A 25,564-nucleotide genomic window follows, 5' to 3' on the forward strand; every position below is an offset into this window, starting at 1 on the left:
ACAACTTTCAAACCAAGAGTTACACGACCATTCTGTTAAAATAGAGCACGAACAGATGAGTGGGAAAATCTGTAGAAATAGTATTTCTTCTGAACGGAAGGCCAGAATGCTGTTCTTCCAGCACGCCCCATGTTGAGTCACCTTTCACTCTGTGTGCATGCCTCATGGAGAATATTTTGGTAGTCTATAGGAGGAAATGCTTTTTTTTTTCCTGAAGATTGACTATGCGTTTGGTGTGTGCATGCTTGTGTAATTTACAACAAATGACACTTAGACACCAGCACACTGGAGTTCAGCTGCCTTAATAAGTTACTAAGGGAAACACAGAGAATAGCATGCTGACAACCCAAAGTCAATGGGGTATAAACACTGTTATTCCAAGTGTCACTGGCGCGTTATTTCCATTTCTCCCGGCGTCTGCTCTGTGTAACACTGCACATACACACGATACAGCAGCTCATTAAACTGTTTTCAGTTAACTCAGAAACCAAATTAGTACATTACATGTTTATAAGGCCGAGAATTAGCGCTTCCCTGTGAAATTACACAATTAATCAGGTGCGTTATTTCTCGGAGAGGCGGCCACTTCTGACATTTAGGGATTAGAAAGAATAATCCTTTCATCCATTTCCACATCAGCATTTAGTCTCAGTGGGGTAAAAGGAAGCAAAAGGTGACATAATTCCTGCCTCCCCTTTAGGAGGTTAAAACGCGACATGTCCCACCCTCCCCCCCCGCCCACCCCGCTCCATCTCGTAATGTAGCATTTCAAGTTCTCAAAAGAAGCACAAATTATTTTGTTTTTGAGCTTCTTATCTGAATGACGCAGTCTTTGAAAAATTCAAGCAATGAGAAGAATTCTTATGAGTCTCCTGCTTCTTATGGCTGATTCCGTGAATTGCCACCAAGCCCCAATTATTCAAGAGCTTTTAAGGCTCCCTCTGCGAACTTTAAAAACGGTCCCAAAGTCAAAATCTATTAAGCAGTGATGTCTGCCCCAGTTTCCTTTTTCACTAACCCAGCACCAATTTCTCTGATTCTCTTTAACAGGATCTCATCCTTCAGTCATTTAATAGGGCATACGTTTCTTTTTAAAATTCTCCCCACTTAGTCAAGTGACACTGCCAAGAATTTTAAAAATAATAAAGTGCTGTTAAATATCCTTTGTTGCTATTAATTGCCTCCTGCACCCTGGGTTTCACTCAGACCAGGTGAAACAAGCCAGGGGAAGGCTCTACGCTCCAGCCATCCGTGAGCGGACACCCAGCATTCTTGCTTGTTCAGAAGGTTAACCTGGCAACAAACAACATTTTCATAAGAGAAACTTATAATTAAATCAGAGGAATATCCGGAAGTCCCTAAATATCCTGTTTTAGGTTCTTTATTTAACCTTCATTTAAGAGCCCTTGAAAGCCATTCAAGCTTTCCTAAAAGATGGCTAGGGACAACTTTAAACAGACACAATTCTCTAAAGTCATTCCTTAAATAAAAAGGTGCATTTTTGCAGGTTCACTGAAGACCTCTGGAAGTGTAAAAGGGAATATAATGACTATCTTCAGACAGAAGTCTGATATAATCCCAGACAAACTTCTAGTGTCTAAGTGGGGGGAAATGGTTTCATTTGTACATTAAAAATTTTTTAAAACCTAAGAAAAATCCCTAAATTCTAGCAACTAAGATATACTCTGTATCTATATCTGAGCAATTATTATTTGATGTCTGTGCCATATTCATTATCTTCCACTTTAGAAAATCTTAAAATTTGTCAATTTCCTAACACTACCCTTAACCTCCTTCCCTGTTAAAATAAATATGCCTCATGAATGCCATTATCCGAGCTACAAAATTAAAAAAAATTCAGGAGATGAATTAGTATTTGCCCATAGTCCTGGAAATTTCTGTCATAAGCCCCTTGAATCTCAGCTGAAGTATGTGCTAGAACCTTTAATGCTAAAATAAGACCGGTAATCAAAAACATTTTTCAATAATAAAAGCAGAAGTGCACACAGACACACACCGACACTGAAGCAAGTGCTGAGCTGCTCACTTTAAGAAAGGACACTGTCCTTACAGGTCACCCCCCATCCAAGAGCAAAAGACTACAAAAGACGGGAAAAGATTACTTCCTGCTTTGATCAATGTGCCATTCTGACACTCTTCTGTTTCAATAAGAACAACTCGAAAGAAAGGCAGATTCATGCGAACTGTCAAGACCAAAATAATTCTTAATGTAGATTACTAAAGTAAGCTGCTGGAAAACCAGACCTCTAAAGAGGGATGAAGACTTCCTTAGGCATATGTAATCCTGGCGTAGTATTCCTTCACAGTCTACTGCATGGACTTAAAATGTGAATTTTTACAAGGTGTTTGTGAGGTTTTCTCTTATTAAACTAAAATGTCAAACAGGGTTCTTCAGCTTGCTGTAACTTTTCAAAGGGTGCAAAATCTGTTGAACATTGATTAAAGTCATCCTTTTGGTAGTCAACTGGTCTTTAAAAAATTTGTTTTAATCGAACCTTGGAAGTAAGATTGACTCTGATAAAAACTATTATTATATACCCATTTTACAGATGAGGAAAGTGAGGCTTGGTGAGGTTAAGTTACCCAAAGTTACACAGCAATTAAGAATATAGAAGAGGGATTGGAGCCCAAGGGTACATTCACTAGAGTCTATGCTATTTCTTTTTTTTTAAGCCATGATCCACCCTCTCCTTTGATGTATTATATACCCCCTCCTTTGGTATAATCCCCAGCATATGAACAGAACAACTTACTAGGAAAGTAGGGAACTGCTGCAGTGGGTATAGCAAAACCTAATGCTTCTAATTTATCTCCTTTTCTCAAACAATAGCATCTAAGAGAAAATTTAATTGCTTTTTTGTTCTATTTGGTTTACTGCTGCAGTATTTATTCATTAAACAATAATCAACACTTTTATGTGCTGCTTTCTACTATTTTTGACTTAAAATATACAGGTTTAAATCAATATTATGGTTCAACAGATTTTCCACATTATGGTGAGCTTGCCTGATTTTAGAAACACTTGTGGAAGAAATGGCACTCTGAGTTCCAAACAGCTCACCTGTAAATAAGCTTTTGGAACATTTCCAGTTGGCAAGTGAAGCACTTTCTCTATGTTAGTATTCTCTGGATTGACTGAATATTGCTACACCTCGTAAAGGACAGTCTGTAACTATCTTGTACAATCAAATGATTTCTGAAACTTATCTTGATCATCTCAATAAGATATCTCTTCAGAATTTAGGTTTCTTTTTTTTTTTGTCAGTTTAAAAAAACTGTATAGTACATATTAAAATTACTTCACAGCTTAAGACTATAAACTTTTAATTAAAGAACATAAAGCAGAGAACTAGCAGCTAACCACATGCATTCAAGTATGGATTTAAGAATGATGCTCATAATAACATAAATGGCCCTCATGATTTTCTAATTAAATATATAGAGAAGGCAATGGCACCCCACTCCAGTACTCTTGCTGGAAAATCCCATGGATGGAGGAGCCTGGAGGGCTGCAGTCCATGGGGTCGCTGAGGGTCAGACACGACTGAGTGACTTCACTTTCACACATTGGAGAAGGAAATGGCAACCCACTCCAGTGTTCTTGCCTGGAGAATCCCAAGGATGCGGGAGCCTGGTGGGCTGCCATCTATGGGGTTGCACAGAGTCGGACACGACTGACCCGACTTAGCAGTATATATATATGTATACCAAAAAGACCTGAGCAGACAGCTTCAGCTCCATGAAAGTTCTTTTCACTGATGAGATTTTCCAGCTCCATACTTCTATCATCATATCAGTTATAAAGGAGTAAAGCTAAAGCATCATGTGTATTCAAGTTTACTTGCCAATAAGCTTAGGAAAAGTGTTGCCTAATAATGTCTCAGAAACTTCTGGTTTCCATCTGAGTGCTTTGACTATGCACTGTCTTTCCTGCACGTATCTTCTTTTGAAGGAGATCAGCTATACGTTGCTGCTGCTGTGTCGCTTCAGTCGTGTCCGACTCTGTGTAACCCAATAGACGGCAGCCCACCAGGCTCCGCCGTCCCTGGGATTCTCCAGGCAAGAACACTGGAGTGGGTTGCCATTTCCTTCTCCAATGCATGAAAGTGAAAAGTGAAAGTGAAGTTGCTCAGTCGTGTCCGACTCTACTGCAGCCCACCAGGCTCCTTTGTCCATGGGATTTTCTAGGCAAGAGTACTGGAGTAGGGTGCCATTGCCTTCTCTGCAGCTATACGTTAGATATGGCAAATGCTAGAATTCTGTGCCTTTTTAGTATCATTTTTTAAAAAGTGGTATCTATTTTCCTTATTGTAGGTCTCTCACTGACTTCCCTCATAGCTCAGTTGGTAAAGAATCTGCCTGTGATACAAGAGACCCGGGTTTGATTCCTGGGCTGGGAAGATCCCCTGGAGGAGGAAATGGCAACCCAGTCCAGTATTCTTGCCTGGAGAATCCCATGGACAGAGGAGCCTGGTGGGCTACAGTCCATGGGGTCACAAAAGTCAGACACGACTGAGCGACTGAACCACCAGGTCTCTCATTAAAAATCACTCACCTCCTGAATCAAGTGTGCAATCATGATTCAGTTTGGACGCTGAACATTGAGTGGATTTAAGAAGTATTTCTTTGAAAGTACAACTTTTCTGGCTTCTGAAGTTATTGTATTAAAAAGGTCAACCACTTGGAAAGATACAGTTGAAATATCATTTGGAGATGGAAGAGTATGCTTTGGAGAGCTGAAAATGTAGAAATGTGTTTAAAATGTATCTTGTACTTCCCAATTTGGGGTTCCAGTAGAATTTATAAAGGAAGATTCTCTAAACACTAGTGCTAATCATTTCTAATCCTTTAAAAATACAATATAAAGTATATTTTTCTCTTTAAGACCTTAAGCATATTAAGACCTAGGGCTTTCTCTCTTCACTTCCTTTTAGTTGTTTATTCACTTAGTTTCTTCTCAGATCAGCTACTTCTCATTAGCATGAACTTTTTTCCAGTTATGTCACTTTTCTGTGCCTCAGTTTCTTCACGGGTAAAATGGCAAATAAGAACAGGACCGCACAGTGCTGTTCTGAGACCTCTGCAGCATCTGCAACCATGCCTGGAACATGAAGTGCTGTGTGAACACCAGTGAGCCTTGTTTACTGATCACCTACTACATACCAAACAATACGACAGACGACATACAGCAGAAATGGCCACGAACAAACGGCCATAAACATGCACTGTGATAAGTGCTTGAGGGAAGATAGAGCAGCGCGAGTGGAGACACTGATACGGACATCATCTTCATACGGAGAAGTCAGAATAGCCTCTCGGACACCTCTTTTGACCCAACCTAAAGCAAGTGAGGGGCTTCCCTGTGGCTCAGAGCTTAAGAATCCGCCTGCCAGCGCGGAGACACAGGTTTGATCCCTGGGTCAGGAAGACCCCCTGGAGAAGGAAATGGCAAGCCTCTCCAGTATTCTTGCCTGGAGAATCCCATGGACAGAGGAGGCTGGTGGGCTACAGTCCATAGGTCACAAAGAGTTGGACACGACTGAGCGACTGAGCAACAGCAACAACAAAGTCAGTGAGAGCAAGGGGGGCTGCCTGGGCGGACGAGAGCCTCCAACAGGAGGGGGTAGAGGCCCACGACCCTGAGCTCGGGGCGCTGGACAGGGAAGCGGAACCGGGGACAGGGCGGCCGGAACACAGACAACAGGCAGAGCCGGCAGCAGGAGAAGTCCAGACGCCGCGGTGCGGAGAGGACTCGCCTTGGAGGACTCGTGTGCCAGGTGTGGACTTTGGGTTTTGTCTTGGTCAGACAGGAAGTCACTGGAGCGCTTTAACAGTGCAGTGATGTGGCGCGCATGCGCGCACGCACGCGTACGTGTGTGTGTGTACCGGTGCAGTGATGTGGCTGGTGTATGTGTGTGTACCGGTGCAGTGATGTGATGTGTGTATGTGTGCATGTGTAAAATAGCGCAGTGATGTGGAGGGGGTGTGTGTGTGTGTGTGTGTGTGTGTGTGTTTGTGTGTGTGTCTACCAGTGCAGTGATGTGGCTGGTGTATGTGTGTGTGACAGTGCAGTGATGTGATGTGTGTATGTGTGTGTGTGTATAATAGTGCAGTGATGTGGAGGGTGTGTGTGTGTGTGTGTGTGTGTGTGTGGTGTAAACAAACAGGAGCCTGCTGCACTAGTCAAGACCACACACCACGCGGCTCGGATCGGGTGGCTGAGGTAGATCTAGTTCAGTAATTCTAGTCTGCGGTTCCACTCCTTCTTTCCCCTAAAAATACCCCTTTCACTAGCATTCACTGAACACCTACTAAGTAAGGCTTTGCACTAGGCCATTTTACCAATGTTAAGTCCACCCTAGTGCACAGACCCTATGATATATTAACGCTCCAAGGAAGTTTTCATCAAGCCTCCTGGTGAAAGTGAAAGAGGAGAGTGAAAAACCTGGCTTAAAACTCAACATTCAGAAAACTAAGATCATGGCATCAGGTCCCATCACTTCATGACAAATAGACGGGGAAACAGTGGAAACAGTGGCTGACTTTATTTTGGGGGGCTCCAAAATCATTCAGATGCTGACTGCAGCCATGAAATTAAAAGATGCTTGCTCTTTGAAGAAAAGTTATGACCAACCTAGACGGCATATTAAAAACAAAGACATCACTTTGCCAACAAAGATGCATCTACTCAAAGTTATGGTTTTTCCAGTGACCATGCATGGATGTGAGAGTTGGAGTATAAAGAAAGCTGAGAGCTAAAGAATTGATGCTTTTGAACTGTGGTGTTGGAGACTCTTGAGAGTCCCTTGGACTGCAATAAGATCCAACCAGTCCATCCTAAAGGAGATCAGTCCTGGGTGTTCATTGGAAGGACTGATGCTGAAGCTGGTCACCTGATGGGAAGAACTGACTCATTGAAAAAGACCCTGATGCTGGGAAAGATTGAAGGTGGGAGGAGAAGGGGATGACAGAGGATGAGATGGTTGGATGGCATCACTGACTCAATGGACATGAGTTTGAGTGAACTCCGGGAGTTGGTGATGGACAGGGAGGCCTGGCGTGCTGTGGTCCACAGGGTCACAAAGAGTCAGACACGACTGAGCGGTTGAACTGAACTGAAGGAAGTTTAAATCATGTATCACAGCCTCTTTATTTTACAGATGTGGAATTAAAAATCTAGAGAGATTAGATGATTTGCCCAAGATTATATACCTAGTTAGGTCAAGACAAGGATTCAGTACTCAGTTTTCCTCACTTTATCAAAGAGGACATTCAAAATCAGCGGTTCTATTGACTCATGAAAATAACCTACACGCTCTTATTTATTCCCCTTCGCCTGGTCTGATTTAGAAATAGCCACACAAAACTTCTTTCAAACATGTCCTCATGGTTAATGCTTATGAGAATCATTTCTAAAGGGAGTGTTTTTGAAGTTTCTAAAATAACTCTTTGCCTTAGGAAGTCTATATAAAAGACTATTGGCATCATCTATTGATGGGCAGTTCTGCAAATCTATAGATAAACTGATAGAAAAAACTGACCTTCTCTATTCTAGTGTGTCAAACTCTTCCCAAAATCCCTCCTGTAGATTAAAAACAGTAATTGTCCAATTGAGGAGACAGGCTTCGTTTACCTGACCAGTTATTGGTGATTCCAACAACTTAGTAGAGACTGCCCGTTCCCATGGAAAGGAAGCTGTGGTGCAGTTGTTCTTAGGACAAATAAAGGATCTAGACCCGTGAAGGGTATTTTTATTTTTAATCTAAACAGGAAACTCCGTGAGATATTTCCCACTACAGTATTTTCTTAAATTTGTATAACTTAGAGAAATTAAGAAGGAAATAAAGCAGAACTTGATAAGAACACTCCGATTTGTGTCCTGAATCGAAGTTGTGGGTGGATTTCCTGTTATGAAATATTCCTCTCCCCCTGCCCCCGCCCCAGTCCAAACTTGACCTGAATCTCGGGCTTCTGCAGTTACCTCTGAGCTTGAACCTTCCTCCAGCAGCCTGCAGCGGGACTGCCAAAACACTGTATAGCTTGCATTTTTCTTTTGGAAAACTTGGAAGGGATTTTAAGGCCTTGAGGAGCTGAAATACGCCCCCGGCCTAGTAAGGACATTTTATAAAGATGACAAGTGGGCAGTCAGACTGGCTCCTGAGATCAGCAGTTAGAGCCCCTTGTAAGGTAATAAGTGTGAAAAGAGCCGTTTCCCAATCATCGTGTTCATTCCACGCATATTAGGAGACAGGAAAATTCAACCAAGGGCCAATCTTCCCCTAAGAATCCTTTAGTTTAATTACGACCACAGTATATGAAACATTTGCAAGAAATCCACTTTCAGCAGTGAAAGGAAGGGAGGAAACCCTTTCCTACTAAAAAGACAGGGAAGGAAGCACTTCTGGTTCTAAAACCTGGTTGAAAATTCAATTTAACCAACGACCAGGCCACTGCACCTCTTGTAAATGAACATCTTTTTGCTGCTAATTTTGTGCTATTTTACCTTTCATTTTTAAAAAAGTAATTCAGGTTAAACTCAGCTGAAGAGCAAAGAAGCTCTTGATATTTTGAAGCATTTTGAACAATTACTTTGACAGGAGCCCTTGACAGTTAAATGACTCCGTTAAATGAATGTTATAGAAGACACATAATGATTTTTAGTGAAATATTGAATTTAACCACAAATGAGGAAAAACCAGTCATAAGCACCACGGGTGTATTTGAATAATAACATCTTGCTTATGAACCTCAGTGGATTCTGTAATTTCTAATAATCATGCAATCAGCCATTTAGCTGTTGAGTATGTCTCCCATCTTAGTGTTCTCTATTCATTTTTGCTTTTTGCTTTTGTTGGCTAATCTAAGAAACCGTATGAAAATTTTGAACCCGGCAATAGCTCCCTTTTGCATCAGCATGATATTTTAGAGTTGGGCGATTAATGAGTTGCTGTCCCACAACTGAAGTCTTCCTTTTTCCTCTTTCTCATTTGCTGAATGAGATTCTTTCACAAAGGAAAAAAATCAGCAAGAGGCAAGAGCCCGCGGCCTGAGGACATGTGGCTTCACTGTGTGCTGGCCTGTCCTCCATCTGTGGGACTCAATATTCCTTTTCTTATTTTATGGGTTGAATGTGAGATAACGATCAAGACTTTTACATGTTTTCTCATGACTAACGACTGAAGTATGTACTGAAATAATAAAACTGGTACTGTTCAATTTCCTCTTTAAATTCAACTGCAATATAAGTGAGAGTGCCCTTGTGATGGGGAAATCCGGCTTATTAGAAAACTCTGTTTTCTGGAGAAGAAGAGGAGCTAGAAATCCTTGTAGGTTTAAAAAGTGTGGGTGAGGCGCTGGTTGCGGGGGAGGACACTGGGGTTGAAGCAGTGAGTCAGAAAACCAGGAACATTTTGTTCTTTATCTCGTCTGCAGTGACAAGCAGCTCAGCACGCAGGGAGGCCCTGCCTGGCTCAGCACTTCCTGATCATCCCAAGCAGGTGAGGCCCCGCCTCCCCTGGTTCCCACGGCTCCCGGCACTCACCGGCCTTCAGCACTTTTCCGTTTCCACTTTCACTGCCGGCTTACAAGTCTGTTCCCCATGAGACAGTGGCTCTTTGAGGAAAGAGTGTCTTTTAATTTTGCACACCATCCCCCTCACCAAATTTCTTAGCCATGATAAAGCTGGTCAGCACACGTCCTTTAGACCGAAGTACCCTGAACATTTATTACCTTCAGCTGACAGAACACTTGGGCAAGCCCAGATACCTTAAATATCTCATCCACCTGCAATGCGGGAGACCTGGGTTCAATCCCTGGGTTGGGAAGATCTCCTGGAGAAGGGAATAGCTACCCACTCTGGTATTCCAGCCTGGAGAATGCCATGGACTATACAGTCCATGGGGTCCCAAAGTGTTGGACATGACTGAGCGACTCGCACTAAGTATCTGATATAGTTAAAGTCAAGTCCAGGCACACAGCAAGATGCCTGACTTAGGTATTCCTACAACCCTGCTAACTCAAGCATGGTCCATGGACCAAAGCAGTATCACCGGAAGCTTTCCAAACACCACATCACGGGTCCCACCAAAGACCCCCTGAATCAGAATCTGCCTGATAGCAAGATTCCGAGGTGACCTGTGCACAGTGAGGCTTGACAAGTGTTAATATGACCAGTATGTAGCCTCAAGACACAACGGTGTGTGGGATGGCGGACAATACAGGCCACGGCCACGTGATTAATACAGAGGTCTGCGGGGAAAGTTTTAGAGGTCTCTCAGGACAGAGTCTCTTAACACTCACAGCTTACTTATACCAGCTCCCTGGGAACCCTTTCTAGATACTTCTTCATGCTCTTTCCTGTTTAAAGGCACAGCTGCTCTTAATAATTGTCTTTTCTCCTTGGTGCAAAGAGAGTATCTATCGTCAGCGTGCCAACGTGTGCAGGAGCTTTGGCTTCCTCCCTGAACATGTGATGATTGAAAGGATATTGGTGACACCTGAATAAGAGATCCGATGACTTCAAGCTGTGTAAATTGAATTATTTCCTTTAATTTTTCTTTCAGGAATCTCTTTTTCTTTTCCTGAGCTTTGGGGAAGTCCCAGCACTTTTCATTTAAAAGAAACACAGGTCAGCAGTGGTTCACTGAACAGGCTGACATGCAGCTTCGCACAGGGAGAGGCGCTGTGCCTTAATCTAATTTGTGCTCCCAATTTCCAGCTAATGTATCAAGGGGTCCTGGTGTATGCATTTACAAGGGGACATCCGTAAGGCAGAGTCCAGCTCTCTGCAATTCTCTGAAACATGGCTTAAAAAAAAAAAAAAATTAGTCTGGCTTCTTGTAGCTGCCCCCTAACACACACACAAAAATCGCTGTGTACTCACAGATGTAGAAGTATTCCCGGCCTGGTCTGAATTCGAATCCTAGAGAAAAGGGTGTGAAGAGCTGGAACTTTTCAGAGAACTTGAGCGGTCCATTTGGAGAGTGAGGCCGGTTACACTCCCACCTCTTGAACCCTTTGGACGTGTGGTCGCAGGCACTGTAGCCGTCAAAGTTCACCATGTAGAGGACGTAGCGCTCCGTCTTGTCTTCCGGGACAGAGTCCTCGTAGTGAGGACAGAAGACGTCCAGGTAGTCGTTGATGCAGACGTCGATGTGGTAGTCACCCCTCTGGAACCTGTGGGGAGAAGAAAGCGATGCGGTTATTCAGGGAGGAAAGGCTTCCTGCTTGGAATCAGTGGTTGAAGGCTCCAATCATGCTCAGGTTAAAAAGATTTATTACAGCAAGTGTTTATTTGGGGCCATATGATTTGAGGAAGAATTAATGCTTTTGAACTGTGGTGTTGGAGAAGACACTTGAGAGTCCCTTGGACTGCAAGGAGATCCAACCAGTCCATCCTAAAGGAGACCAGTCCTGAATGAATGTTCATTGGAAGGACTGATGCTGAAGCTGGTCACCTGATGGGAAGAACTGACTCATTGGAAAAGACCCTGATGCTGGGAAAGATTGAAGGCAGGAGGAGAAGGGGATGACAGAGGATGAGATGGTTGGATGGCATCACCGACTCGATGGACATGAGTTTGGGTAAACTCCGGGAGTTGGTGATGGACAGGGAGGCCTGGCGTGCTGCAGTCCATGGGGTCGAAAAGAGTCAGACACGACTGAGTGACTCAACTGAACTGAACTGATGATTCGAGGCATAGTTTGACATGTTGCTGTTCCAAATCTTAAGTACAGCGAGCCATTCTTCAGAGGAATTGTACTGTATTTATTCCAAATACCTTGCCAGTGGAGCACCTCACTTTCACTTTAAGTATTAAAGGTACTGATAGACTGTTTTCCTTTCTTTGTTAAAATCACATATATATTGAAGAAAACTTTTCATATTTCTAAAGCAGTGTTTCATTTAATAAACGTTTTTGAATAATTTAAAGAATAAATGGTATTTGTTATAATTGAGAGCCTTCTTCATTTCCTATGCAAAATGTGGAAAATGAGAGGGATAAAATTGAGAGAATTAGAATCATAAAGTTTAAAAGTTGAAAATTAAATTCCTAGAACACTTCTACTTCAGAGGCAAATTAAACCCAAAGGCATAATAATGAAGCAATGAGCCACTAAACTAGACCCAGAATGGAGACTCTGGATCCGAGTTAGGTGTCTCTCTTGGAAAATCTGCTTTGTCACAAACTTGTTTTAGCCACTCTCTGTTTTGATGCCCTGCCCCTTTCCCTATTAAATTGAAGCCATGTAAGTCAAATGCCTTTTCCCCTTATTTCTTTCAGCTTCACAGGCTGTGTTCTAAAAGGGCTGGACCGAGAAGCAGGGAAAGGAACAAGTCAAATGCAAAGAGCAAAACCACAGCGGCCCCATCCTGAAAGAGTTAAAAGGTATGCTCACACACACATCACCACACACACCCCCGTGTCTGCTTCAATTCTTATCTTAGAAAAGTTTTGCTTATTCGTTTTAACTAAAGTGCCTTTCGCCATCAACTGAACAGCTTTTCCCAGGACCCAATGGTGTGTGAAACAGGAATTGTTATGTACGCAACTTTCTAAAATCAGGGTGGAAAAGGCCACAAAAGCCCTTTGTTTCTAGCTGGTGAGGAAATTCTTCTCTGAGCCCTTGGAGGGTCATGATAAAACTACGTTACCACTGAAATACAGCGCCCATAGAGTCATACAATCTTCACGTCAGTCTCAGGGAGAACACTTCCCAGCAACGGTGAGCTAGTCTCTTCCATTTTCGGACATCGCTAGATGTTAGCAAGTTTCTCCTTATATTGAGCATAAATCTCCCTCTGTGTGATTTCCATCCAGGGGTTCTACTGCTGCTGCCTGAGACTGCAGAGAGCAAGTCTCATTCCTCTTTCGTCAGGTAGTCCATAAACCACCCGCAGACGTCAGCTGTGTCTCTGGACCCTGCTTTCTCCAGACTTGAAAATCCTTTGTTCATTTCTGATAGAATTTCCAGACTCCTCCTCATTCTAGCATTTTGACCCTCTTCACGGCTTTTAGTTTGCCACTGTTTTCCTTAAAATGTGGCCCCCAAACATATCGAGGACCTCTGACAGGTTGTGGTGAATGCTGGTACCTTTGCTCTGGATGCTAAATATTCATCGACAAAGTCGAGATTCCTTCTGAAACACCACTGTGCTAACAGCGGTAGAGCTACTTATTTTGAGTGAGTAGAACAGGATTTAAGGACTTGCTCTGCTGCTGACTGAGCAGGAGCGTCGTAAGCCATCCTGAGCCTCAGTTTCCTCACGTGTTAAGTAGAATAATAACGAGAATCCACCTTGCTGACCTCACACGCCTGCTTCAGACCTCGGACGAGGAAAGGTATCAAAAGTACATGTGCATAAAAGGCATCATTACTATTAACAGGACAGATTAAAATGGGTAGATAACAAACTATTGCTTTTTAAACAGTGGCAGTTAACGCATAAAGCAGAAATAAAAATAATCCCCGGGTTTCCCTTTTTAAAAATCCTGGAAGAAAGGATGTCATGTAAAAATCCTAAATTCTATCCTCAAATATCAAATGGTCCTCAGAAACTCCACTTTCTCGATGCTTTTGAAAAGCAGCATGCGGATGTCTGCAAGAGAAATAAGGGAAGGTGGCCAGATCACTTTTCCGTAAGGGGGTCTCAAGGTACATAACCATTTGTAAAAACCAAGGACCCCTCGGAAGGACTTATTTCCTTATATTTACAGTGATCACGAAGGCACGTTTACTTTTTTCCTCATTACCCGCAGACAACGATTTGTCAAGATGCAAGGAAGGCCTGCGCTGCTTTTAAAAGGTTTTTGAACATCAAGGTAACATCACTGCCAAAGTACAAAGAAAAGACACCGCAACATTCAGATAAAAGGGAGCTCCGCCGTGAATCACCGGCACTGGGTGCGCGCTGACAGACCTGGCTCGGGGCCCGACAAGCGCCGCGGCAGAAGGCAATGCCCAGAGGCACTTTATATTATTATATTATTATTATAGATTTTAAAGACATTCAAGGGGGAAGTTGTTCCGTTCCCCAAGACGTGCCGCTCATCTTAGCTTCTACCAGCCCTCGACCCGGCTTAGAGGTGAAAAGGAAAAGCATTGCCATGGCCCGCACCCACTGTGTGACTGCTTTATTCTACCAATTGGCAGGTTTTCCTGCCTCAAATTTAGCTACCTTTTCTAACTTTTATCCTTGTTAATTCTTCTATAATTTTGATAAACAAACCATGAGACCGAATACCCACTTTACACTGGGTTGACCAGTTATCCTTTTCTGGAGATAATTTACTTTGTGTGGGGTGTTAAGTGAATCACTCTGGAGCTAGTTTTATTTTTTCTTACCTATTTTTTCAAGATGTTTCTTTTTTTCCCCCTGTTTTATTATTCTTTTTTTTTGAAATTTAAGTATTTTAGTTTTATGGCCACATAGCATATGGGATCTTAGTTCTCCCACTAGGAGTCGAATCTGCTCCCCATCGTTGGAAGTGCGCAGTCTTAACCAATGGGCCATCAGGGACGTCCCTGGAGCTGGTTTTTAAATATGAGAGTATCTCAGCAGTTAGTACGGATATCCTTCTGTGCATATGACAAAGAAACGATTATGATTTACCAAAGAATCAACCTACACTTCTGTTTCACATATTGAATTTGCATAAATTAGTTTACTAATGTAAATTTCAAAGAATGGACATTGTGAAGATAAAAATAATGACAAACTGGAACTCATAAAAGGCATCTGTATGGTGCAGCTAAGTACAAAACAAAGGAAGGTTCAGAGTTAGTCCAGTACTTTCCCAATTATACTCTTCAACTACAAAGTGGCACTGAATCATTCTTTTCTGGCCTTACTGTGAAGAAGCCCAAGTGTATGGCTAATATTATTGAGTGGTTATTACATTACACTCATTGTCTCAATGTAATCTCCATCACAATTGCACAGAACAGACACAGCCAGTGCACTGAGTCAGAGATGAGGAAACCGAGATTACGAAGTCAAGCAGCATGCCTAACATCACAGGAACAAACAGGGCGGAGGCAGCATTCAAACCCAAGCAGTCTGACCTCAGAACTGAGACTTGATTGCTAAAGTCAAGTTCTCAAGTCTTCTCTGAATGTTGCCAGAGGAATGATTCTCGCTCTGCACGGGGTTTCAGTTCTCTCCTTCATTCAGTGATACAACAAGCATTTGTCGTGTCCAGAACCTGCTAGCCTATGGCTTTACATATGTTGTCCCGTGAAATCCTTATTGGGTAGTTACAATTAGTTTCATTACACCAACGAGAAAATGACATTCAGAGAAGCTGTGATCCACTGCGTTGTTCAGTCGCTCAGTCATGTCTGACTCTTCGTGACCCCGTGGACTGCAGCACGCCAGGCCTCCCTGTCCATCACCAAGTCCCAGAGCTTGCTCAAACTCATGTCCATTAATTCAGTGATGCCATCCAACCATCTCACCCTCTGTCGTCCCCTTCTCCACCTGCCCTCAATCTTTCCCAGCATCAGGGTCTTTTCCAATGAGTCAGTTCTTCACATCAGGTGGCCAGTGTATTGGAGTTTCAGCTTCAGCATCAGTCCTTCCAATGAACACTCAGGACTGATTGATCTCCTTTAGGATGGACTGGTTGGATCTCCTTGCAGTCCAAGGGACTCTCAAAAGTCTTTTCCAACACCACAGTTCAAAAGCATCAATTCTTAAGCTCTCATTCTTCTTTATTTAAATTCCGCCCCCAACTCCGCCAGGAAACAAGTAGCAGAGTTAGAATTTCACCCCTAGCCTGAGGGGCTCTGAAGCAGGTAACTTCTGTCCTAACCATAATGGCCTGAATTACTGGCTATAATTCCCCTCGTCCTGTTTAGACTGATCTTCTAGGAGGGGCTGCTACAAGGGGCCAAGCCCTGCTCTCTTTCTCCCTAGGTTGATCCCAGACTCCTGCAGGGAAAGCTGAAGGGTGCATCAGTGTCTGAATAAGTCCCAGATCACAAGGTTAGCTCCGGACTTCCGCACATCCTCCCAGTCTTTCACAGGGATGAAGTGTTGTTAGGCTCTGTAGCCATTCACATAAACAGAACTTTTTTCCATCAGGAAACTCCTTTCAGGAGCTTTAGTTTATGTTAAATGAGCAGAGTCACCTCTAGGAAGCATGATTACACATGCCAATATTTACAAATTTCATGGGAAGCCCGCCACTGCTTGAACACATTTTTAAGTTTCTGGGACATTTTCTTATAAATGTCTCCTCTTTAACTCCTAGTCTTTAATTCCATCCCTTAGACTTGTGGTTCTCTACCTCTGAAACCACTGCATGTTATGAATTGTTAAGAATTCCTGGCTGCATACAACAGGCCAACAGTAATTACAATACGATCCGTCCTAAATTACCACGGTGGTTTACAATGTGAAAGGATGCATGGTTGCCACCCTTAGAAAAGTGATTGTGTTTGAGTGAAATGATTACTGCTCTGGCTCTGTTCTGATGACACAAGTCCCAGGTGCCGGGAGGCATCTCGTGGGCGTAGAGTTACAGCCCCTGTCCTCCACCGGGCTGCGTGGCTACTGAGGTCAGTGTTCCGTGTAATACACAGCAGTGTGTATATTTTGTTAGGACAAGAACACACTGTACACATTTGTCAAAATTTGGCAGTAGACTGGTTGAGAATGTCATCTATATTGTGAAAGGATCATTTTAGTTAATGAAGAAGAATAAAATTCAGCGTGGCAACTAATTCTTTGTAATCAATTCACCTCCTAAAACGAATTCTGCAATTCATGATCGTTTTGATGACCTAGGGGCTGCCTGGAGGGTTGGGTAAAAAAAAAAAAATACAGTTTTGGGGCTACTGACAGCAAAAATAACAATGAAAGGTTATTTCATTGTTCGAGCTACAAAAGTCTCTATGCAGACAAGTGTGTTTGTCTTATTTTTCCTTCAGTGTTCACTTGATGGCATTTCACAGTTAAACACAGTTTTTGTGATACATTTAAACTACTGAAAATATCTATCTCCTTATTTAACCTGTCTGGAGAAAGGGAATTGCAGCTTGAGTCTTGGAATTCAGATGAAATCAGGACCACAGAGGTGAAGTTAAGAGTTGACAGGCTGTCTTTTCTCTTAGTTAACAACAATGTACCACCAGGTTTCTGCTGAAAAAAGGACCCAAACACTGTTTGATGACCACAGGTAACCTGATAGGTGGGGTTCTGCACCCAACTAAATAATTTCAAACGTGGGTCACTCTGCGGGGGACGCCTGGTACCTGCCCACTGCAGGCCTTGACCTCGAGCGGACGTTCTCAGCTTACACTGACCTTGGTTCCTCTTGGCTCCGCCAAGGAGCCATCACCTAGTTTCCTGTCTCAGTGGGTGGTTTTGCACATCCTTGCCCTTCCTTCCTCCTCTCCCACCATCTGCGCTCGTGGGGCGGACACTGAGAGCCGGGAGGCTGCGTCCACAGGACGCGCAGTGGGTGCTCTGGGCTCAGGCTGCAGAGAAGCGGCAGCGTCGCGGCCTCCGAGGTCACCTGCAGCCACTTGCCCCTGCAGTGCTCCTCCTCTCATGCCATCTTCCTTTGCTAAAGCCCAAACATACTTCATTTTCAGTAGCTGGAAAAGAAAGGGTATGGGGTACATTTAAAATGTTCTAAATTGGCCTTTAGCATATGTTGCTGGCGCAGCAGAGAGCCTGCTTCCAGGGAAATATGTACCAAGGTATTTTATCAAGCAGTTCCTGAGTGAAGTTTCTTCACTCCATAAATAGAGAAACAGCATTACTGAAAGGAGACAGGGTGGCTGTTAGAGGTTAGGAAGCTGTGAGGCACTTTCATCCCCATCTCGTGGAATGTTCTAACGGACTCAGTGATGAAAATGTTATTTTTCATGAGCTGGATAGTTGATGATTACATTTTAAATGTATTTTAATCTGTCCAGGCAGTGATTGTCTTAATATTCCTATTTGAATCGGACTACAGTGTCACTTCTTTAATTACGGGGCAACTTAACATATTACATTCTGAAATTGAAATGTAAAAGAAGGATATGATTTATGGTCAAAGATTAGGCAAATTTATCAGCTCAGGGTTCCTCCCAAATTTTAAACTAAATCTAGAGTGACTATGTCTTGACAGCACAGCCTTTCAATTCTATTATGGATTTAATTTGAGAATAAGATGTCTCTTTTTAACCAGAAGAATTTCTCATCTGTCCTGAAGGGCCTAATGGGCTCAGCAACAGACATGGGGTTTGGTTATCAATATGTTTTGGGAGGAGATGGGCAGGACGCGTTCTCTGTTGCATAACATGCCTCTTCCTGTCTCCTTCTGTTACTCCTTTCAGCACAGAATGCCAGCCTTATGGCTTTCAGTTCCTAAAGCTGAAGACGTTCTTTTTTTGTTTTCCCGCAGAGGTTAAAGTGAGAAATATAAACAGCAAATCAGACTTGGGGTGGATAAATCATGTTCACATCACTGGGAGCTAAAGAAATTTGCTTTGCTGATTTTAAATGTTTCTTCTTTCACACAGGCTGAAACATGCCAGTCTTTCAAACGTATTGGTCACTGACCTTCCTTTTTAGTTCTGAGATATCAGAGTCATAAACAGTTGTACCGATACCAGGCCAGTTGTTGAGGCTGAATGAGATACAGTACACAATGACCGAAATCCATCATGCCTAATCCCGCTCTTTCAGGCTCTAGAACATAACAAGAAGGACTAAAATCCTCACAAAACTGAAGATTTACAAGTTAAAAGAAGACCCAGTCGAGGATGAATTTCAGATACATCTTCTACATATTCTTGTGCAGTTGAAAGGCTGTAGGCCACAGCACACACTCTCACTCAACGAAGCATACAACTCTGACAAAATATTTAGAACCCAGAGCCAACTCCTAGCTCTGCTTATCCATTAATGAAAATTCCAGTGACGTTCTTACACATGCAAGCTGGAAGAAAAAAAATAAATGTTTCAGTAATCATGAATTCTGCAGCGTGAGAGCTTTGTCTTCAGTTCAGTAGCTGTTGGTGATAAGAATAAGACGTAATTTTCTTGGCCAGATATTTAGAATTTATTAGTGGCTTAGTATACTAACCTGTCCCTTTTCTTCTCTGTGTGTGTGCTTTAAAAGCCAGTCATTTAAAAATCACTCAATTAACGCTAATTACTCATCTCAAATAGATGGACCGAAATCTCAAATGCCTTGTGCTTGTTGCTTTTCTAGTACAAGTCACTTCGGGCTGAATGACTTTTTAAAATTGGAATCTCCCAGATGGAGTACCTGTTTCAAATACAAGGCCCACAAATGTTCTGTCCTCCAGTGTTTTAACTTGTTTGGAGTTTGTTTTATTAGCTTGACTGAGGAGCTCCAAAGGAAACAAAGCATTAAATTGGCAGAGCCTAAACAAGACTTTCTTTCAGGAAGGGACCCAGAGCTTTGGGTGACAGTCTAATTGCCTCTAAGCCCCCAAAGAGGCCTCGGGCTTGAAGTAAGAATGTGTCGACATCAACAGGCTAAATCAGCCAAAGAATTAAGCAGGCAGAGTCCCACAGACCTGACACGTCGCAGACCACTGCAAATGGTTTTCTAAAAGGGATTAAAATAAAATAAAGAATTATCGTCTGGCAATCGGTGTGTGACCTCACGGAGGTCACTTCCACCACGCAAAACGGGCTCCTTCTTGACTCCTACTGGTCAGGAGCTTCCAGACCAAGCTGCCCTTCACGTCCAAAGTTATCCAGAGTCTATGGGGTGTCGAGCACATGGAACGAAGCAGCTGCCACACACACCCAGATCCGAAAACAGATGCAGGAAGTCTGTTACCAGGTTGTCCAGCCACCGTCCTGGGAGAACAAGGGCCCAACAAACGGACTCTGTTCAGGGCATAAGGGGGCAGCGAGTCAGTCACACCATTCAGCTGCCCAGCAAACAGCGTGCACACACACGGCCCTTTTGTATCCTACAAGGATGGACTTACCCAGCCCAATTTCAGGCCCTTCCTAGTTTCAAAATTAAGAACAATAACCAAAGAGCCACAGTTAATGTCCTTCCTACTAACCAGCTCAAATAATGATTTCATGGTCCTTACCTACTGCTGTACAAGCAGTAAAGAAATATTTATATTATTCCTTACCTACTGCTGTATAAGCAGAAAAATTAATATTTGTATTAAAGCTTGATGATAACCTATTGGAATCATTACCATCTAACTCTGAAATATGGCCTGACTTTTCCAAAAAACTGGGGTGGGGTGTCCAAGATCTACATGGCGTGGAGCTAATCTCTATTAGTTTATTATTAAATGAACAAACACAAGCTGGAAGAAAGAGAATAAATGTTCTATGGCTTTTTTTTTATGTTTGGTCGTCACTGGACCAGGGTAAGCTAGAACCTTGCAAAGCTAGGGCACGATAGTGATACTAGAGCTTTATACAAAGCTTCAGGGTGCAAAGCAGAAATTATTGCTGTTTCCATGCAAATCGGCACATGAGACGGTAGCTACTGTCACTTGGTGTGGTTAGGACCTTGTGGGCAGTGGGATACAAATCTGGAGAGACGGAGGTGATCTGGAGTGGTTAGGAAGTAGGCGGTAAGTAGAGAAAATACTGAGTGCATTCAAGGTAAATGCATAGATGTAGGAAAACAACAACAACAACAGCCCTGGCATAGCACTTGGGGAACCACCCACTCGACGGACGTGAGTCTGAGTAAAGTGCGGGAGACGCTGATGGACAAGCAGGCCTGGCGTGCTGCGGTCCGTGGGGTCGCCAAGAGTCGGACACCACTGAGCGGCTGAACTGAACTGAGCGCTGAGAGCAGATCACCAGGACTACTATGACTCTAGGTATTTTTACGGGGGCTTCCATTCTTTACATAGAGTGTTCCTTGAAGGTGATTCTGGAGTTTACTCATCTTTGTATCCCCAATGCTCATCATGGTGTCTGTACATAGAGGTGACTTGAGGGACATCCCAGACAGGAAATCATAGCTGATGGACATTAGAAGCAACACTTAGAAGCAGACCAAACTTTGCGAAGTGCCCAAGAACCTCCTTCTGTGTTCTGGACCCCAGTATCAAATGTTGATAAGAGCCAAATAATACGACAGACAAAGGTCAAGACCAGGAAACGAAATAACAGCCAAAGGCAGAAAGGAAAATGATAATCAGGCCTGTTGTTCAAGCAACGCTAGAGAATCACGCCTAGCCGGGTAGACAACTTAAGCACCTAAGGCAGAATGGAAGTTTCTCTCGTCATTAAGTCCTCTATTCAATTACCATTTATCGGGGTAATTAAACACTGGAAAGTGATGCCAGGCTAATTGTTAGATTATGATAATTACATGTCTTTGCTATGCTACAGCTGATCAAAATAAGATGTGGTCCCGTGCTCTTAGCTGGAGCTGCTCTGCAATCGTCAGACTTGCAGGGAGCACAAGGCCATTTATTACTAATTCATTACAAATCAGGCGGAGAAGCTTATTATTTGTAATGCTTCTTTCTCTCCCCCACACACAGTCTCCTGGAACAGGACTCCCCAAAGGTTAAGAATAAACTGCCGCCTCTCATTGGCCCATTTCCATCCCAATTACACAGCTGAGCAGCATTGGGTGCCTGTATTTGAGAGGGTTCATCAGCCGGCTTCACAAAATCCTACAAGCGCCTATCACATTGGCAGGAACACCCAAGGCTCCCTTTCAGCCGCTGCCAACCCTGTGCTGCTCTGAGCTGTGTCCCAGCAACCACAAGCTGGCGATCCTGAGAATCTTTTGGTTCCGAGGCTCCCTTCTGCTCAGGTCAGGCCTGGACCAGGCTGGGGTATGCCCAGGGTCTGCCCCAGTCCACAGGAGTCACAGGGACCAGAGTGTGCCTCTGCTGTCAGGACACCCAGCCTTTGTTCCCCAGGCCCGGGTCACGGAAGGAAAGCAACTTTCTCATCACCTCAAAGCTGCCAAAGCATAGCTCAAATCTTTGTAGAAAATCACTAGAACCAATCCCTTGTCCTTGAGCATTCCTGGGTGTTAGAAATCTCCCCTCCCATCCCTCCTCTCTTGGAAGGAGGGAAGGCAAACTGGCACTCGGCTATTTCCTGGGACTTCTCAACTTTCCCCTGCGACCACCATCAGAATGTGCTCACATGGGCCACTGGTGGGGGCGGAAGCATCAAGTGTCAGGTCAAAAGTGGACTACAGAATTCCCACGTCAGGATGTGCTTCTCTTGGTTTTTCCCTCCTTTTACTTGGGCAGTATTACAGATTGAATGTTTGGGTCACCCTCCAGTTTATACGTTGAAGCCTCAACCAGCCTGTGATTGTGTCTGTAGATAAACATGGAGGCAATTAAGGTTAAATGAGGTCACAGGGGTGGGGCCCTAACCCAACAGGATTAGTGTTCTTCAAGAAGAAATGCCAAAAAATGCCCCCCACCCCTTACCCATCTCCACTCTTCTTTCTTGTGCCTCTGCAGGCCAGGAAGAGCACTCTTCTCAGAAACTGACTCTGCTGGACCTTCATCCAGAACTTCTATCCTCCAGAATGATGAGAAAGTAAACTTCTACCCTGTAAGCCAACAAGTCCGTGGTATTTTGTCATGGAAGCCTGAGGAGGCTAACACAGGCCGTTTGAAAGTTAATTAATGGTAGAGTTGAGGCTATGTGCTATCGAATCACATCACTGCCAGGGACTCCAGAGACTCAGAACCACCGAATAACAGCAAGAGAACAGTGGCCAGGAAGAGGGGGAACAAGGGAGGCCCGAGAGTGGTGGGAAGGCCTGACGGCAGCCCACACTGCCCTGCACGCCGCAGACACTGGATGTCCACCTGCTGTTCTGAGCAAGTGGCTGGTCTGAGGGGAGATGCCACATTACACTCCTGCGTGAGGATAGTTCCACCTCTGAAATTAACTCATGGCACCACGAAAATGACTGTATTATCACCCAGCAACTGTGTTATCTCACTGTTTCAGCAAGGCTTTCACCCAAAGATAGAATGAAGGGTGTTAGAGAAAAGTCACATACTCCATTTTAGCTTTCCCCAACCCTGGAAATTAAAGCAGAATATGCCACTGCCTTTCAAAAAAAAAATCATATTAAGTGCGTTGTGGGGACCAAACACACCGTGAGGTACTTCGTTAACACCAGAACACATGAAGCTGTCATTTTACACAGGTATTTACTGGGGGCCTGTGGCTCAAGGCTGGGGAGCTGGGGAACAAGGGTATTTTGGTTCATCACATAAAATGGTTTTATACTACTTAGTATTATTATTTCCTCCCCACACTCATTAAAAGCATATTCATTCATACAGCTGGATCCTCTATTTACTTTTATAGCCTGGACCACAGAAAGATATATGCAAGAATAATGCAATCATAAAAAATAAGAAACTAATTGCTCTATCCCAAGAAAACATAAGGGGGAGAAAGAAATAAACAATTCACCATTTATGTCTCAGAAATAAATCTAAGCACTTTAGGGGATTCTCAAGTGCTATAATATCCCTGCCTCCTTAAATGCTTGTCTGTCTCGGTGACAGAGAATAGACTTGTGTTTTTCCCTGCCCCCTCCATTCTAGCAAGCTCTGCTTTCAAAGTGTCTACCTCGGAAAAGAGCTGTAGTTCAAAGCAAATGCACATGACCCTCCTCTTGAACTTTCAGAATTTTTGGTCCTGCTACAAGCTCTGAACGAGCCACTTGGGGAGATTGTGGGATTTCAGAGGGATGGTTAATGCCAAGACACAGAGATGATGAAATAAGAGCGCGATAAGGGGCCTGCCAGGCTGGATGACAACTCAGCACCGAGGGCCTTGAGAGGACGGGTCACAACTGGCTTTCTTCAGCACTCGACAGTACAAGCCCAGACCTCAGAGTTTTTTCCACGAGCACGTTAACACTGTATTCCTGTTCAAGTTCAACGGAGAGAGAATGTGAACTACGACTGAGTCATTAACTCAATTCTGGTGCGCTGGGTCAAAAAATGACAGAGGCATGAACGAAACCTATGGCAGCTACGACATGGGCCTGGAACGGAGCACAAAATCTGTATCTAGGGTAGCGACAAATGGGACTATATCACACTGTTTATTTACAAAACAGGGCACTTTCACTGATGTTTTAAGTCAACATCTGAGTACCTGCTCTGTGTGTGACAATTATTTAAAATCACAAGGCATTTGGTGTTCTAAAGGGAACGTAGATTTTCCTCTATCCTAAACATAAAATATATTGAAGAGACAAATGTAAAATATACCTTTCCCCCCATCTCTGGGAAGTGAAAGGGTAACCAAACAGGGAATTCACTTTAGCGCCCTCTCAGATTCTCTGTGTCAGGTACCCTGGAGCTGAGAAAAGATTCACTGCAGCCAAAACCCACCCAAGGATGTTTTCAGGAAGCCAGCCATTAACTGAGAAGCCTGAGTCCTGGTCACTGAAAGTGCTGCCAACTATGGTCGTGTGAACATGACTAGAGAAAGGACCATGGGGCACATGCTGGCCAAGTGGGCAGCCTGGAAGCACAGGACACAAGGCTCTTGCAAAGGATACCCACTGTTTGCGCTGTAGAGGCCGCCCTGCGTCAGGCATGCACACGGGGGGCAGGAAGAGAGACAGGTCCGGGCGGCAGAATCGCCTCTCCTTTGGCTCCTGCAGGCTGTGACGTGAGCTTCCGTGTGTCTGCCATACGCCTGGGACACGGCCTGGAGCATACATGTACCCCATCAGGGTTGTGAGTCCTAAGAGGCGACCAGCCATTCTAACCCACAGGAGGAAAGGAGTTGAAAAGTCAGAACTATGGGGCGGGGCTTCTGGCTTCTGTTTTGGTTTAAAGACAAGTTTCTGGCCATGAAAGCTGATGGAAGCAACTCACAGGTGCCCAGCAGCGCTTCCCAGCAGAGTCTGACGTTTAGTGTCGCTTACTTTTAAAATCGGGGTGGTGGCTTCAAGATATAATTAATATCTCCAAAGATGGCAGCGATGTGTGGAAGTCTCTGGAAACATGAAATACTGCTCTTCTCTGTTGAAGCATTAGGACATTTAAAAATTCGTATCACGTGTGGGGAGATTGTGTTGGTTCCAATGACTAGGAAAATGTATGCTGCTGCTCCTGCTAAGTCGCTTCAGTCGTGTCCGACTCTGCTACTCCATAGACGGCAGCCCACCAGGCTCCTCTGTCCCTGGGATTCTCCAGGCAAGAACACTGGTGTGGGTTGCCATTTCCTTCTCCAATGCATGAAAGTGAAAAGTGAAAGTGAAGCCGCTCCGTCCTGTCCGACCCTCAGCGACCCCATGGACTGCAGCCCACCAGGCTCCTCCATCCATGGGATTTTCCAGGCAAGAGTACTGGAGTGGGAATGTATAGGGAGACTCAAAATTAGATGTATCACTCCTATTTTTTCCTAATGGTAAATTGCAACCCAGCCTCTCCAAGCACTCACTGAAGTAAAATATAATGGAATTCTCAGCATTACAGTTGCAGCCAAGTATCTGTGTGCACCGACTCTGTGCACTCCTCTCACATAAAACTTTCTACACAGTTGGGTTTGACTCTAGAACAACCA

General features: G+C 43.8%; 1 protein-coding gene across 4 annotated transcripts in view; it reads right to left on the reverse strand.

Annotated features, from left to right (window-relative positions):
• The window catches only part of EFNA5 (ephrin A5), a 289,259-nt gene that overhangs the window by 41,235 nt on the left and 222,460 nt on the right, over positions 1-25,564 (reverse strand). For all 4 annotated transcript variants that reach the window (XM_019965500.2, XM_019965499.2, XM_070794108.1 and 1 more), the window contains exon 2: positions 10,904-11,196. In XM_019965500.2, coding sequence (XP_019821059.1) covers positions 10,904-11,196 — 293 coding nt within the window. The remainder of the gene's footprint in view (positions 1-10,903; positions 11,197-25,564) is intronic.

The sequence above is a fragment of the Bos indicus genome, chromosome 7 (assembly GCF_029378745.1).
Source record: "Bos indicus isolate NIAB-ARS_2022 breed Sahiwal x Tharparkar chromosome 7, NIAB-ARS_B.indTharparkar_mat_pri_1.0, whole genome shotgun sequence".
NCBI classification, from domain to species: Eukaryota; Metazoa; Chordata; class Mammalia; order Artiodactyla; family Bovidae; genus Bos; species Bos indicus.